This window comes from Pseudorasbora parva, chromosome 3 (genome assembly GCF_024679245.1).
Source record: "Pseudorasbora parva isolate DD20220531a chromosome 3, ASM2467924v1, whole genome shotgun sequence".
Classification (NCBI taxonomy): domain Eukaryota; kingdom Metazoa; phylum Chordata; class Actinopteri; order Cypriniformes; family Gobionidae; genus Pseudorasbora; species Pseudorasbora parva.
Genome location: NC_090174.1, coordinates 42,217,232 through 42,234,389, shown reverse-complemented (window position 1 = coordinate 42,234,389; position 17,158 = coordinate 42,217,232). Strand labels below are relative to the sequence as shown.

Sequence of the window (17,158 nt, the reverse complement as noted above, 5' to 3'; positions counted from 1 at the left end):
TTCTCCACAATCTTCCTCAGGGTCCGGTCACCTCTTCTCATTGTGCAGCGTTTTTTGCCACACTTTTTCCTTCCCACAGACTTCCCATTGAGGTGCCTTGATACAGCACTCTGGGAACAGCCTATTCGTTCAGATGTTTCTTTCTGGGTCTTACCCTCTCGCTTGAGGGTGTCAATGATGGCCTTCTGGACAGGGTCAGGTCGGCAGTCTTACCCATGATTGCGGTTTTGAGTAATGAACCAGGCTGGGAGTTTTTAAAAATGTAAAAATTGATTTATTAAATCTGATCTAAAAAAAAGTAGCTGTTTAGGTCGCAAACAACATTTTTACATTGTTTTGTTCATATTTGTGATTTATATGTATATGTTTATGTATATACATATCAATATGAACTTCTAGCGGCGAAAATTAAATATTGTGCCTTTAAATGAAAAATCTGTGGTGCATCACAGGATTATAGCAAAAGTAGACAGCATGATCGGTGGTTCTAAAGGTTGATCCAACTTGTGAAAATGTAAGGGTTTTTTTTCTGGTTAGTTTATTTGTGTAATCAGAATGACCGGAATGGTCAGTGCTATTTTCAAACACACACACAGAGAGGATACAAAAGTCAAAGTCAATTACTGTTGTCTTGCACGAGTGCTCAGACTTCTGAGCGCTCAAACATTCACACACACAAAGAGAACACTCATCTCTGCAATGCAATGACACACAAAGCAGTTTTGACAGATGAATACTGCCATGCTTGAAATCAAAGAAGCCAGTAATCAATTTAAATTCAATTTCTTTTCAAAGCTCTAACCAACACTTTGTTTGAAAGCTGTTTTTTATATATATTTTCTGAGTGTTTATTAGCTGTAAAGCTTTTGTTCCTTCAGACATTGTACTTTTTTAGCTACTCAAAATCAACTTCAGATAATATTTGTTGTATTGAATTTTAACATTGGATTGTTGTGCAAGGTTTTGAGCCTTTTTAGCCATTTTAAGTTCTCTTCTGAACTGGATAAACATTCAGCACATTCTAAAAACAGATTAGCCACAATAATTGGGTTCTAGGTTGTCCAAACTATTTCCTTTCTGTACCACACTCCCCTATGTCCCCCATTATGTGTTCTCACTATATTTTTCCTGTACTTTTTTCCCAAAGGGAGTAGTCACTGCTGAAACCAGCAGAGGTGGTCAGCTACTAGAGGAGCCCAAAACGCTGTTCTTCAAAGGAAACTGTCTCAGTCTACAGGTGTCCATCCAGGATATCCCTCAGTTTCTGTGGAGCATCAAACCCTTCACCACCTGTCAGGTAACATGCTAGCATTGGTAACCTACTTTGACCAGTGCTGTAATGTTCCATAGACCACTGCCTACACAATTGAATTTAAGAAGTGTCTGTCTGCATCCTGCAGTTCTACAAACCATGCCCATAAACTATGCCTCCCGCAAAGAAACATGCGTGAATGTCATTGACTGAAAAAACCTTTTCAAGTACTTTTTTTTTTTTTTTTTTTACCCAGAAAGTATTCAGGTGGCACAATGAGGAAAAAAATTATTAAATTAATAAATTTTGGAATAAGGCTGTAATATAACAAAATGTGGAAAAAAGGAAGCAAAGCGAATAATTTCCGGATTTATTGTATGAATGAAATATTTGTAAGGATAACTAAAATTGCTTTTGAATCTTAATAGCTATCAGTAAAACATTAAATAAATTATACAATCAAATACAGACCTATGGTAATTATAGCCAAAATCCTACCTCAATCCTAAACCTTACCTATAATCCTACCCCTCAATAAAATTGACATTTACTGTAGAATTTCATAAACAAAATACTTTGGAAATTTGAAATGGAAAAACTGTCTGCTGGTCTATGTGATCTGTATGCCTTATCACCTTACCGATAGTGCACCTTAAAAAAAGCAGGCAAAAGCGGTGTAAAACCAGAATGATTTTAGAGAAAGGTGCTAATTGGCTGTTTCATTATAAGGGGCGTAACTTGTTGTAGGAGGTGTACTTTGTATGGCCGTGGTTTGTAGTACTATGGGAAGAACACACCCGGGTATAACCAGAGCACTGTAGAGAGAGAGTTGAATCAACAGAAGTTCAAAATGCTTGATCATGGTGTAATTTGTGACTTCAGATATTTCCAGGAATTGCTTTGGCTGCAATTCAAATAGATAGCTAGAGAGACAGAAATGTGATTTTATAGTCAAGAAGTGGGTTGGTTTACAATATTTATATTATACACCGACATGTAAATGTATAATGTAGTTACAGCAATTTTATTTTTAAAAGATAAAAATCTGCTAATATTCAAGGATTAGTGTAGTCAACCAGCATTGTTAGCACATTTCTGGCTATTTTCTTTAACATTACCTTGGTTAAACGCTGTGTTGCAGTTGTTTTGATGTATTTTTGTGTTATTGAACTTGTATGTTAGTTAAGGCCAACCATGTAATGTTCACTATATGGTTTCACAAGGCCAAGAGACCTGTAGGTGACAGATGATTGTCCTAACTCTTTCCCCGCCAGCGTTTAAAAAAAAAAGAAAAAAAAGTTGCCAGCCACTGCCAGGGTTTTTGACCATTTTCACCAAAATTTTATAGCCAAATATTTTTCTTTTATGAACATCTGAGCATGCAATATATCAAAAGAAATAGCTAAACTCTTCTTTAAAAAAAAAAAAAAAAAATTATTGCATTCCCTTTTTATCAACACTTGAATATAGGTAAGTTTAATTGAAAGAAAAAAAAAGCAACATTTTGAACAAAAAGCTGAGAAAATCACGTTTTTGTGTAAGACTGTTTCCAGATCAGATTCAGAGTGAGGATCAATCACAGATGGAGTTAGCCTGACGTGGTCATACTCAATTCTAGTCAGAATATGAGTCTGAAACTGCTCCATTGGGCTGTGATTATGGGGCGTGTTTCAACCGAACCAGGAAAGACCTCAATTGAATAGACCTACAACCAATTAGAGCAACGAAGCGACACATTACGCTAGTCAATGTCATAAGAGCTCAACTGCACTGTGTTGCCAACTCCACGTTTTTTTCCGTGTGTTGTTTTTTATGTCTGCGAGTTGAAGTGACTATTATTTGATATAGACCCATGAGTACGAATTTTCTCCTCCTTTTCTTCTCACCTCAAACGGGTAGAAGCACTGAGAGGCCCGGCTCTTGTCGGCTTGCTGTGCCTCGGTGCTTACATTCTCCAGAACCAAACTCTGTAAATCCTCCACCGCCCTCTGTGCCGGCGTGGCGGAGCATCCGGCATCAGGCCTCTCGCCGCTGAATCCTTGAGAATCGGTAGTGGGCTTGGGCCATGTGAGTGACCCTGCGGGGATCCCACATATTTTTCCATGGTTGCTCCTCTCAGAAGTGTCTTTCCCTTGGGAGAGCCCTCCCTTCTTAGGGATGAATTTTAGTACCAATTGGGCATCGTTTAAATGCGATGGCCTACCTGAGCATTGTTTCTGATCAGGGCCGGCTCTAGCTCTTTGGTTGCCCTAGGCGAGATGGAGTTTTGCGCCCCCCACCCCTCCCCACCCCACTCCACTCACTTTTATCGTCTCTAATTCAGCACGTCTGTTTTCCTAGGCCTACCCCTAACCGAGAAGCACTTATTATTAAACACGTTCGACGCTTTATTTCCACTTTTCAAACATTTTCTCACTTTTTATTAAAAATATATGCCTTTCCATTTTGATATGTGATGGGAAAAGGGAATAGAGCGAGTGTGGCAAAAGGCAGGATCGAACCACTGATCGATCTGCATCAAATCTTGATGCCGTGCGTCTTACCACTACACTACAGCCACTGTAAAGAATTAGGTGAACACAGCATATTTGTGTTTAATGTAAATAATATGGCATCTTTCATTAGGCTGCTCCAGTAAAAAAAAAAAAAAAAAACGAGGGGCCGTATTTATTTCCTTCCGACGCCCACGTAGAGAGCGTTTGTACTTTTCATAAATAACATGCATACGTTATCCATATTCATAACGAACTGGACTTTTGATATTTAAATGACATCTATGTAGGTTATTGTAGATTATTGTCAGTGAAGTTATGTTTGCAATACTTATAGTAATTATGTAGAAAACTAGCAAGTGATAGCTTAGTGACAATATTAATAATATTTATAAAATAAATATTAGTTGATAAGATTGATACTAAGTAATTTTATTTTGTTTGACAACTTATTGGCTGAGATGAAAACACTAACCTCTATACTGGGCTTTCTTTCAAAATTCCTTTCTTTTTTTCTCTTTTTCCGTCCCTGTGCATCCGCGGGGTTTAGACGCCTCATTTTTGATGAACGCGCAAGATGAGCACTTGCCTGACCTAACGCCTGAACTAATAATCAATAATCACCATCAATTCAATCTAATAATCAGGTTGATAAGTAATTAAACGTGTGGCTGAGGGGGCGCCCTATGATGATCATGTTTAATGAACATTATGTTGTATTTTGCTTGTTCCGATTCTATGCTTAATGGGTAGTAATGGGCGGCACTAGAGCGCGCTCGCACCCCTAACACAATTGTCGCCCTAGGCAACCGCCTAGCTCGCCTATAGCAAACGCCGGCCCTGTTTTTGATCATATCCATGCCTTTATGATCACCATGTACCCATCCTCTGATGGCTACTTTCAGCAGGATAATGCACCATGTCACAAAGCTCAAATTATTTCAGATTGGAAAATGGCCCCCACAGTCACCAGATCTCAACCCAATAGAGCATCTTTGGGATGTGGTGGAACGGGAGCTTCGTGCCCTGGATGTGCATCCCACAAATCTCCATCAAAGGAAAGATGCTATCCTATCAATATGGGCCAACATTTCTAAAGAATGCTTTCAACACCTTGTTGAATCAATGCCACGTAGAATTAAGGCAGTTCAAAAAAAAAGTTGGTCAAACACAGTATAAGTATGGTGTTCCTAATAACCCTTTATGTGGGGTATACTTTAGGTGAGTGTGTGGTATATGTGTATAGCCATATACCGTGTGTGTGTGTGTGTGTGTGTGTGTGTGTGTGTGTGTGTGTGTGTGTGTGTGTGTGTGTGTGTGTGTGTGTGTGTGTTTCACTTTGCACTGATTTAGTGCAATGGGTTTATACATTTCTAATAAACTGCATGACAAGCATTTTGTCTGTCCTTTCCTCCATGTTGTCCTTGTAGTCTCCACTATGTTTTGCAGTGCTGTATGAGCATGATCCAGTCATATTAATGTATGGTTTCCCCACTGACAGAGAGAAGAAAATTGCTCAAGTCAGCAGGAGCAATCTAAATATAACTAATGATTGTGTGCTAAATTGTGTGCTAATCATAGTTGGGTGTATTTGCACTTTTTCACAAAGAAATAATAAAACAATCACACTGTTTGTTAAATGTATTTTTTTTTTGTGTTTTTTTTTTAAGTTGCACAGAAAGGTTTTCAAAATCTATGAAGCAGAGACTGAGTGTGAGGGCACGGCATCATTGAAGGGAGTTTTCAGGATCCACTGCATGAATCCCTTTTGTAGTTATTGTGAAAAGGAGACAACAACGGGAGAAATGGAAATTATTTCTCACGTGGATGTCACCTCAGTGTAATACAAAAATACATGCCACCTCGGTGATAAAACTTGTGCATTTGGTTGGTGATTTATTCAGGGTGGAGGAGCAAGTTTTATGACCCACGTGGTCAATAACATGATTGTATACTGTAAATAAAATGTCATATGCTTTGTATAAGAATGAATGCATATTTAATTTAATAATAGGAAAATAATATCCCAATTATAATTGAATTATTTAAATCTGTTTAAATATAGGAAGATATATAGATAAAATGGTTTTCTAACTTGTATTGTCAAAATTAAGGATGTCATTTTATTGACAGCAAAAAATAAATTAATACAGCCTCTTATTCACATTAGGTAAACCAACGCGATCTCATGGAAATGGTAATCGATAGTACGAGTTTGAAATCTCGTAGAATGAATACGCCAAAGTGCATATGATACGCACTTTATGCCGTGCATTTGACATGCTCTTGGGTAAGATTAGGGGGGTGGGGTGGGGGGTTCGTACATATAATACGCCATAAACTGCGTATCATATTTTGGCATGTACATTCCATATTTTGGCGTATACATGTTGAGGAAGGGAATAGTGGCAACGAGGAAGTGATGGGCAGGTTTGGTCTTCAGGAAAGGTGACTTTGGGGGTTGGTAGACTTTGCTAAAAGTATGGAGATGGCTGTGGTGAAAACACTTTCAGAAGAGGCAGGAACACAGGGTGACATATAAGAGTGGTGGCAGGAGCACACAAGTGGACTATATCTTATGTAGATGCTGTAATCTAAAGGAAATTAGCGATTGTAAAGTAGTGGTAGGTGAGAGTGTAGCTAGACAGCATAGGATGGTGGTGTGTAAGATGACTCTGGTGGTGAGGAAGATGAAGAGATTAAAGGCAGAGCAGAAGACAAAGTGGTGGAAGTTGGAAAAGGAAGAGTGCTGTGTGGTTTTTAGGGAGGAGTTTAGACAAGCTTGGAGGAGTTAGGTGGTCAAGAAGGGCTTCCAGATGACTGGACTACTACAGCCAAAGTGTTCAGGAAGACAGGTAGAAAGGTGCTAGGTGTGTCATCTGGAAGGAGGAAAGAAGACAAGGAGACTTGGTGGTGGAATGAGGAAGTCCTGGAGAGTATCCAGGGGAAGAGGTTATCTAGGAAGAAGTGGGACAGTGAGAGGACAGAGGAAAGTAGACAGGAAAGGCCAAAGACAAAGCGTATGAGGACATGTATGCAAGGTTAGATAGTAAGGAAGGTAGCAAAGGCCAAACAGAAAGCGTATGAGGACATGTATGCAAGGTTAGATAGTAAGGAAGGTGAGAGGGATGTGTATCGATTGGTGAGGCAGAGGGATAGAGATGGAAAGGATGTGCAGCTGGTTAGAGTGATTAAAGATAGAGAGGGAAATGTTTTGACAGGTGACAGGAGGGTAAGGGAAAGATGGAAGGAGTACTTTGAGGAACTGATGAATGAGGAAAATGACAGGGAGAGTTGTAGAGGCAAATATCGTTGACCAGGAAGTAGAAAGTATTAGCAAGTGTGAAGTTAGGAGAGCTTTGAAGAGGATGAAGAGAGGAAAGGCAGTTGGTCCAGATGACATACCAGTGGAGGTATGGAAAGTGTCTAGGAGAAATGGCAGTAGAGTTTTTAACTAGGTTGTTCAACAAGGTGAAGTGTTTTGGTGCAAGGGAGATGTGCAGAGTTGTGGAAACTATGAGGTATTAAGCTGATGAGCCATACAATGAAGTTGTGGGAAAGAGTAGTGGAAGCTGGGCTAAGGGGAGAAGTGGACATTTGTGAGCAGCAGTATGGTTTCATGCCAAGAAATAGCACTATGCATTATTTGCTTTGAGAATGTTAATGAAGAAGTACAGAGAGGTTCAGAAAGAGCTGCATTGTGTCTTTGTAGGTTTAGAGAAAACATATGACAGAGTGCCAAGAGAGGAGCTGTGGTATTGTATGAGGAGGTCTGGAGTGGTGGAAAAGTATGTTAGAGTGGTCCAGGATATGTATGAGAGCAGTAGGACAGTGGTAAGGTGTGCCGTAGGTGAGACAGAGGACTTTGCGGTGAAGGTGGGACTGCATCAAAGATCGGCTCTGAGCCCTTTCTTGTTTGCGGTGTTGATGGACAGGCTGACAGATGAGGTCAGACAGACTATGATGTTTGCGGATGACGTTGTGATCTGTAGTGAGACCAGGGAGCAGGTGGAGGAAAGTCTAGAGAGGTGGAGGTTTGCTCTGGAGAGAAGAGGAATGAAGGTTAGTCGCAGCAAGACAGAATACATGTGTGTGAATGAGAGAGAACAAGTGGAACAGTGAGGTTACAGGGAGAAGAGGTAAAGAAGATGCAGGATTTTAAGTACTTAGGGTCAACAGTCCAGAGCAGACCAGAGTTTTGAAAAGAGGTGAAGAAGCATGTGCCGACAGGTTGGAATGGGTGGAGAAAAGTGTCAAGTCTGTTGTGTGATAAAAGTGTACCAGCAAGAATGAAAGGAAAGGTGTACAGGACAGTAGTGAGACCGGAGATATTGTATGGTTTGGAGACAGTTGCACCAAGGAAAAGACAGGAAGAAGAGCTAGAGGTAGCAGAGCTGAAGATGTTGAGGTTCTCTTTGGGAGTGACGAGGATGAATAGGATCAGGAATGAGTACATCAAAAGGAACACCACATGTGAGATATTTTGGAGACAAAGTTAGAGAGGCCAGGTTGAGATGGTTTGGACATGTTCAGAGGAGGGAGAGTGAATATATCGGTAAAAGGATGCTGAGGTTAGAGCTGCCAGCCTGGAGGTCAAGAGGAAGACCAAAGAGGGGGTTTATGGATGTAATGAAGGAGGACAGGAAGGTAGTTGGTCTGAGAGAAGAGGATACAGAGGACAGGACTAGATGGAGGCAGATGATTCGCTGTGGCGACCCCTGAAGGGAACAGCCAAAAGAAAAAGAAGAAGATTCCATGAGATTGCACACTCCTACTATATATATGCATTTTCGTGAGATCGGGCTCAGTAAACATAACACTACTTGGTTATTTAAACATATAGCTATAATTGCTGCCATAATAACGGCCCACTTAAAATGTTACATGCATTTCTTATTTTTAATTTTTGAGCGGTCATGAAAAATACTGCTCTTGTAAATACTTTTCAGCATTTCAGTAATAAAAGTCTAGATCTTTACATTGCATCCAAATTACAGCGAAACGCAACCGTATGGTATTCTACAGGGGTCAAAAATTATATAAACAGTGAATTTTGGAGTGATATATCCTTAAAAACTCAGAGATGTGGATTCAAACAGTTATTCAATTATCACAGTAAAACACTAGGTAATTTTGCCTGGGATTTTTACACAGGTGGTCGGTGGAAACCAGTGTCATTCTGGATAAAGCCGGCAATAAAATCACTGACTAGCCCCTGTCAATGATGAAAATACCTTTTGACCCCATGAGAAATGATTACCATCCGAATAGGGCTTTAGCTTTATCTATTGTCTGATAACATCCCCAAAAACTACTTATTTTGTGAGCAATAATCAACTAGCATGCTTTAATACATAAGTTCATTTGATTCATTTCAACTTTTTTATTTATTTAAACATCTTACCTTTTAAAAGTGCACCACAAATGGTCTGCTATGCTGGATCTCTACGGCGCTGCATGTACTGTATTTGCTGCAACTTCTGGGAACTATTGAGAGGGTCTACAAGCCACCATTACTGTAAAAACGGTCCATTGGAGTGAACAGAATTAGCGCAACTCTCTTGCGCCAAGTTTACATGATCCATATTTTTGTCTTGTTTTTCCAGTAAAAATATTTGAACATAATGAAACACAACATACAGTAGGACATTTTGCAAGATATTAAAACTTGTTTTCACAGAACCACAATTTAATACAATGTTTGTCTGGTTTTAAGCATAAACCTCAAAATGATAGATTTAGTTTCTGGATATATCAATTATTAATTAGCAATTAGTAAGCGATTGTTTCTTGTTTAGGAATGTAAAACATGACAAAATACTAAAAATGTATTTAAAATAAACTTTCCTGTCTATTAGTCTTTTATGATAATAAATAAAATATACAAAATGAAAAGGCTTGGTCTGCTTATTCTGTCTCCTCTTACATAAAGCATCAGATTTGACTTTTTCTCATACAGAACTACAAGTTTTAACCCTGAAGAACGGAAATTTCCCACCTAGCATACAAATACATATGATAGTATCTGGTTCTGGGTTCATGCATCAGTTCAGGAGTGTTTCTGTCTCCTGGAACATGCTTTTGTATGCCTGCCCGAGGGTGAAATTAATCCTGGCATTAAGGCATCTGCTGTCCCATCAAGCATGTCTTCTGCTCAGGGTTCCTATCACTGTTGACATAGAGCATCTCGCAGGTCATTTCAATATGCAAGGCTGGAGGAACGGCGCAGGAGAGGTCAAGGACACTCCCTGCAGACGTGCTGCTTCATGGAAATTAATAATACATCAAAGGCAATTGCTTACCCTTCCCCTGCCCTGCTCCCAGATTCTGTGTGTTGTACATACCCCAGCACTGACCCCTATCATCAGAATTAACAGGGATTAGAGTTTGTGTCTCTTTTGTAGTGATGGTCTCATAGACGAGTCTCTTAACATGCATGCTTCCACGTTTTTCATGGATCAGGTGCTTCTCCTGACTCAGCTCTTTGATCTCTCTCTCACTCTCTCTCTCTCCTTCTCTTCAATTCCTCCTCTGCTGCAGGAATTCTCCTTCACCCAAGTGTGGTATAGTAACCAGCAGCCTGTGCACTGTGCCTTCTCGCTGCAGAGACATAGCGCCTCAGCCACCCAGCTCTCCTGCAAGATCAGTGTGCGGCAGGTCAAGGGTCACGAGCAGCTCCTGCAGGTCTACACATCTGTGGGAGAGGTCAGGTTCACTCTGTTATCATCTCTGTGTCTTCGGGGACATGCCATTATTTACTCAGCCTCATGTTTATTTTTTTTCTACTGAACAAAAAAGAATAGTCTCTTCCAAACAATGACAGCTTATTGTGACAGGCTGTCAAGCTCCAAAGTTTTGTGATGAACAGACTGAAATTATTTACTGATTTTTCACCTTTGCTGCAGCTCTTAAGTCAAATTTGCTGCTTATCGACATCTAACCTAAACCTTACACTCTTAAAAATAAAGGTTGTTTATCGACATCTATGTTTCAGTGAAGAAATGTTTATATCCGTAGAACCTTTCCATTTTACAAAAGGTCCTTAATAGTGGAAAAAAGGTTCTTTAGATTATAAAACAATAGAAGTTAATGGTTATTTAGTTTTTTTATTATGTATATGCTTTTTAATGTTGGTGATCACGTTATTTTACATACGCATATGAATATGTACGGGATGCGTCCAAAAACCTAGGCAGCTGACTCGTTGCCTCGCTGCCTTATCAGACAATGACTTGTAAGGCAGCGTTTGTACATGAAGACACATCACCAAACTGATTTTGGCAGTGTTACAGTTTAATGATCTACAGCAAAATAGAGAGAGCTTTATTGAGAACTAAAAAAATATTTAATCTATGCATTAGTAATTTCTTGGTAGAAATGACATCAGAAGTGAAAATGTTGGTCAAAAGCATACATTTACACACAAACTGACCAGCGCTGACAAACACAACTTTCAGACGCCATCTTTTTTTTCTAGCTAAACTGTCACAGAATGGAACGCATAGTATTGTGGAATATCAGACAGTGATGGATACATATATGCTGCCTTCAAAAATTCATAAGATGAAGGTCTCTGGAGACTGCAGTGAACCTTCCTGCCTTGAAATGTGTCATCTGAAGGCAGCATTTTCCATGACGCAGCCATGATGTCACTTGTTTCTGCATCTTCTTTGTGTGCGTTTTGATCAGGAGATTACGTACACTTTCCCTAGATGTCATAGTACCCCTACCATATAACGCCCGTTTCACATAGTCTGTCTGCAGTGCGTGTGCGGTGCGTATTTTTTTCCATACCCATGTTAGTTAACGGATTACAGCTTTCACACTGCACGCGGATGCGGCCCGTCAGTCCGTTCCAGGTGCGTCGTGTCTGCAGCAGTGCACTGATCATTTTCGTACCGAGTCTATTTTTTGCTGCGCTGCTGCATTAAAGCTACAAAACATTGTTCGCATTAAAATAAACATGTACTGATGCAAAAATCTAGTAATTTCACCACAGATGCATATAATTTAAAATATACTCTTGTTTCAAAGTCAACACATGGCTTTTTTTCTCTAATTAAGCAAGGGAAACGTCACCTTACCTGGCATTTAGGTTAAAAAAAAGTGCCATAATGGAGAGCACCAGTCCTTTCGTGGAGGAAAAAAAAAAGAAGTTATTTATGACCTGCAGGATTTCTTTTTAAAGTGTTTAAAAGCGAGACAGAAAAGATGAGAGTCTGCTTTTTTTGAATAGTTTCTATTGTAAGTTTCTAATTTAAAATGTTTGTGATTTTAGGCTATAAACTATGTTTAAATATTTTGCCACTTGTGTGAGCTAAATCTAAAGTACTAGGCTATATAAATAGGCCTATGAATGAATTAATTAATTGAATAAAAAGTTGTTTAAATGTACTACGTTAACCTGACTTCTATGAAAGAGTAAGATAATTGCAATTCTGACGAGCCATGTTCAATAACAACTTTTGGATTTTAAATAAAAAATAATGAATAAATGCTGTGTTTGTGGTATGCAACAGCAGATCAGTTGCAGACTGCAAACGCAGCATATGTGAAAGCACAACAGGGCGTGTGGATCCTGCAACGCACACGCAACGCAACACGCACACGCACTGCAGACAGAGTATGTGTAAATCATCACAAATGATGAAATTTCCTATGAATAGTGGGAAAAGAGTTAGGAACTGTTCACTGAGAGTTTTTTGGGGGGAAACCAAAATAAAATAATACTTTCATGGCATTGCTGCTGTTTAACATTTTTTTCCTCTTTTCTTTTAGAGTGAGAAAGAGACCGTCCCGTTTTTTATGCAGGCAGATTGCACGGTGACGTCACAGACAGGGGCCAAAGCCTTTAAAATCCCCCTGTCCATTCGTCAGCGGATATGCACCACTTTCGATACTGCCAACGCCAAGGGCAAGGACTGGCAGCTCTTAGCTCAGAAACTCCACATTCAAAGGTGAGCGCGGAGAGATGTAGCCAAGGCAACAGGACTGATTGAAACTTATTGCGGCAGTGCTCACTTTGTTAACAATGCCCTTGAATAATAAGCTGAGACTGCGCTCCACTTTGCTCGATCATTTCACTCAGAACTCATACTCTTCAGGCTTTTCATCTTTATTGAATTCAGTTTCTGCAAAGGTTAGAAGTGAAAAAACCATTAGAGATTGGAGAGATATTTGAGCCACCTTCCCTTTATCTATGAAGCGATTATATGACATATTGATAGTTTATGCTGGTATTTATTTCTGTGTAGAAGATCTATGAGCGGAAACCCTTAAACTTCCTTTTATTTCAGACCTTTTATTTGTCAGTTGGGTCTGAAAGCCTTTTTTAACAAGACTTGCAACCAAGTAACTGTACAAAGGAAACCATGCAAAGAAAAAGAGAACTGATCGCAATTGAAGATGTTTTTCATTCATCCTAGTACTAATACTTTAATTTACAAGAACATGTTTATGAAGATATGAACTGTTATTACAGCTCTATAAATTGTGCCATTTAAAATAAATAAATGGCCATTTAGAATTTTATTTCTTTTACAAAATAAACATTTTGTTAGGTTTTCTTTAACCTGTGCTGTGCTACATGACCATTCGAGTTTGGAATTATGTTACAACACTGCCATCTACTGGTACTTTACATGTGTACGTGTGTGTATGTATTTACTTCAACCATCGTCCCCAATAAAATAGAAGGACAGAAGATTGACGCATAAAATGTGCTCTTGCTATGTACTGACATTTTCTTCTATTGTGAAACCTATGTTTGCTTCCTGCACAGAAACCTGTCCTACTTTACCAAGCAGAAGAGTCCCTCTGCTGTCATTCTCAGTCTCTGGGAGGCCAGGCATCAGGACAGTGGAGATCTTGACTCACTTGCAAGTGCTTTGGAGGAGATTGGAAAGGTCCACTGTAAAAGTCTGCCTCAGAGTCCAGATGAGAAAGAAACAGACTTTTCGTTTTAAGGGACAATTAAAGGACCACATGTATTCCAGCAGGTGCAATTCGCCAGAATCGAGAGTCCAAGTGGACTCAGCTAAGGTATCCAGTCTGAGAGAAGTCTCGGGCAGGAGATGGCCGATACATCTGTACATGTGCAAAGTTGTTCATGTGCAAGTTGGCATGAATTCGGCACAGATTCAACAGCTTCAAAATGCTTTTCTCGAAGCAAACATCAAAGTGCCAAGCCATCACATCTTACACGAAATTACACCTTAGCCTTTTCTTGGTGTTTTTAAATTGTTGTGAGGGATTTGACTGGTGGCCAGGCTGGGATTTTCTTGGGCATTTCCTTTATTTTTCCAGCAGTGTTTCAGAGTTCCGCAGTATTTATATCCCTTCTGCATGTTACTACTGAGTGTGCTTTGTTTGCACCATATGATGTTTAGAGAAGGGAAGAGAAGGAAATGCACTCCTGCAAACTGCCTTGTTTTGCTCATCACACATTGTGATCGTGGCTCACTGTGTTCTTTTTATTTCTATTGTTGTTTTATTGTCATTCTGGCGTCTTAATGAGATCAGTCAAGGAATAATTATAAATAATATATGGTGATAAAAAAATGTAACCTTTTTTTCAGCTATAGCAGAGTACTTCACAATTGAAAAGAATTTCATTTACGCAGGTTAAGGGTAAAAATCAATTACATTTTCTCCCCCGAAGACCTCAAAGCAGGACCCCACCCCAGTCGCTTAAATGCATTACTCTGTTCCTGTGAGCATGTGAGTCATCAGGAGTGGTATCATGCCTTTTCTAGAGTGCATCAGGCCTGAGACTAATATTGACCTGAAGAAGCATTTACTTAAGCCATGCAAATGGCAGCACACACCTTTTGTTAACATTTATAGCTTTCTTTTGAAACGCAGCTGAAAAGGAAGAGCTCTATAAGACCTCTGTAAAATGAGCCTCTCTTATCTTCTCTGACCAAATTCCACCATGCAGTGAGAAACACAATGGGGGAACACGGGCCGGTGAGCTGAGAGAGTTATAATTAAGGTCTGATAAAAGGAAAGGAACTATGTGGAAAACATGCAGGAAAAATGTTATGTCCTCCTTTTCCAAGTCATCTACTTCATTAACCTCTCGGATAGAAATGCCTCCAAGAGCTAATTTTAGTTGGTTTTAAGTTTTACACACTGCAATGCTAACCAATGGTTAAAAATGTAAGCTTTATCGCTCACACTGGATTTTAATATAAGTTTTATGAAGCATTTAACTAATCCAATTGTGCAGCACTGAAACAGCAGCCTGTTTGACTTGTTTGCAGTTATATAGATGCTGTTAAACCTAATTGTCCACATAACTAAATAAAATAAATGAAAATCTTTTTTGCATTTTCATTTATTAGCAAATTTGCTTAAACCACATCATTGTGTTAAATTTGAAAGAAAATTGTTTTGGTGCTCATTAAACTTTATTAAACTTGATATTCAAAATGTCAAACTTTATGTCAAAATGACGGTTTAGCTTCAAATACAGAAATAATTCTAGTAAAAACAATTTTTTTTAATTTAAATGGCTATCAAACCAAACTTCCGAGTTTGCCCTATTATTGTAGACTGCATTTATAGTGGTATTTGATAAACTAGTAAAGCATTCAAACAGTAAAGTTAATAATAATTCGTCCCATGTTCATGTTATATTTAGGCCTTTGCTTCAAATTATGATTCTTGTGCCTTGTATAACTTCTGTAAATGGTGAATGTTGTACAGGTTAAGATGGTTCTGAATCATGCAAATGTACTGTAAAATATCAGTTTTAAAAAAAAGAATACTATATTACACTGATATGCAGGGGTCAAGAGCTTTTCTAGTGCTAAATATACTTGTTTGGTAATGCCAGGCCAGCTTTGTGGTATATTGTATCTATGATTATGAACATTTTGGATGTTTTGCTGATGTATATGCAGTCTTTTGGAAATAAATGTACAGCTGAAAAGAGCTGCAACTCTAGCAAACAATGCCCCATGTCTTTATTCTCTTTTCTTTTAGTGGCAGGCAGGCAGGCTTACATGACAGATATAGTGCAATATGCCTGTCGGTTTCTGTGCCTTACAGAAATGGCACAGGATGTCTGCAATGTGTTTTTCTTGTTCCTCTTCATCGGAGCAAATGGGGCTCTAAAAAAATGTAACTAATATACAGATGATGAATCACTACAAAATCAAGGTAATTAACAAGATGAAGGTGATTAAGATACAGTAATTCAAAAGACATCTAAATGAGGAATATGTTAATTTCAGCAATACTTTAACATCAGGCATGCAGTAATTTAGTTTCATAAACGCCTGATGCAAAGTCCACAGTTGGTAGTCTTATCTCAAAAAAACCCTCCTCTTTCAGTGCTGCCTTATCAAAAGACGCACAAGTGACTAAAGATTCAGCCCTCGTAAACATGGTGGTAACTAAGAGGTTTGTTTGCTCTTATTAACATTAGGTCAATTCTTAGAGCAACATTCAAACATTGAACAAATACATCTTAATAAAACCCCAATTCAAAGATGATGCAATAGCAGTGAGTTACAGCCTTAAGCAATTACATTATAGAGAAGTCACTTAATGACATGTTCATATAATTGGTTGTCTGGCATCTCTGGCTCAAGAAAGGCAACTAAATCAGTTTTCAGGAAGCAACAAAACAATGTCAGCTAGTGACTAGATGTGTTTAAAGGAAAGATGCTTTCAATGAGCCACAGAAATGCCTTACAACAGACCATTCAAATATTGTAGTTTATCTGGAAAACTAATCACTAATACAATTAAAACTTTGTTGAAAATCAGCGTAATCTAATATAGCTAATGAATGTATCACGTGGTTGAGCCACTGCGTTTTGGTGAGTGAAAGGAGTGACCTTTGTCTGCATTCTGAAGCGGCAGTATGAAATTCCCCTTAGACTTGGTAAATGAATAAACAAACAAAAGTCCCACCTTCCTCCGTACTAGTGTGTCCGCCAGTTTCCTGTGTGGCTCAGCAGTCATAGTATCGCACTCTCACAGTCAACTGTCTGCTAGATATCGGCAAACTGACAGAGATGGCCTTGCATCTCGGAAATTGATAATAATGGTTACGATTGTGTGTGCCTGCAGATATCCTAGAATATACGTTAGATATGTGTTTGTTAAAGATTCACTCACTTATTTGACTAAAGTTCACTTGGAGAATGATTATCTTGCCCTAATATTCTCCCAATACGTAAAAGAAAATTTTAAAAACAGACATTTTAAAATATGTAAATATATAAAGTAGTTGTTCAACACGATGTGAAGTTTGTAGGAGAAGAATGAATGAATCCCACTATAGCGAAGGCTTGATTCATGAAAATAATTAGATCACGTGACTGACGCTCAGCAACGTATAAGGGCAACGTCATCAGAAACCTAATTAATATTCATAAGGTAATCCTCGGCCATAGTATTC

At 38.8% G+C, this 17,158-nt stretch overlaps 1 protein-coding gene across 1 annotated transcript in view; it reads left to right on the top strand.

The window, feature by feature from the left end:
• The window catches only part of unc5db (unc-5 netrin receptor Db), a 201,457-nt gene extending 185,769 nt beyond the window's left edge, over positions 1-15,688 (top strand). The window contains exons 13-16 of the mRNA XM_067438934.1: positions 1,148-1,297; positions 10,285-10,449; positions 12,523-12,701; positions 13,526-15,688. Coding sequence (XP_067295035.1) covers positions 1,148-1,297; positions 10,285-10,449; positions 12,523-12,701; positions 13,526-13,709 — 678 coding nt within the window. The 3' untranslated portion in view covers positions 13,710-15,688. The remainder of the gene's footprint in view (positions 1-1,147; positions 1,298-10,284; positions 10,450-12,522; positions 12,702-13,525) is intronic.
• The last annotated feature ends 1,470 nt before the right edge of the window (positions 15,689-17,158 follow it).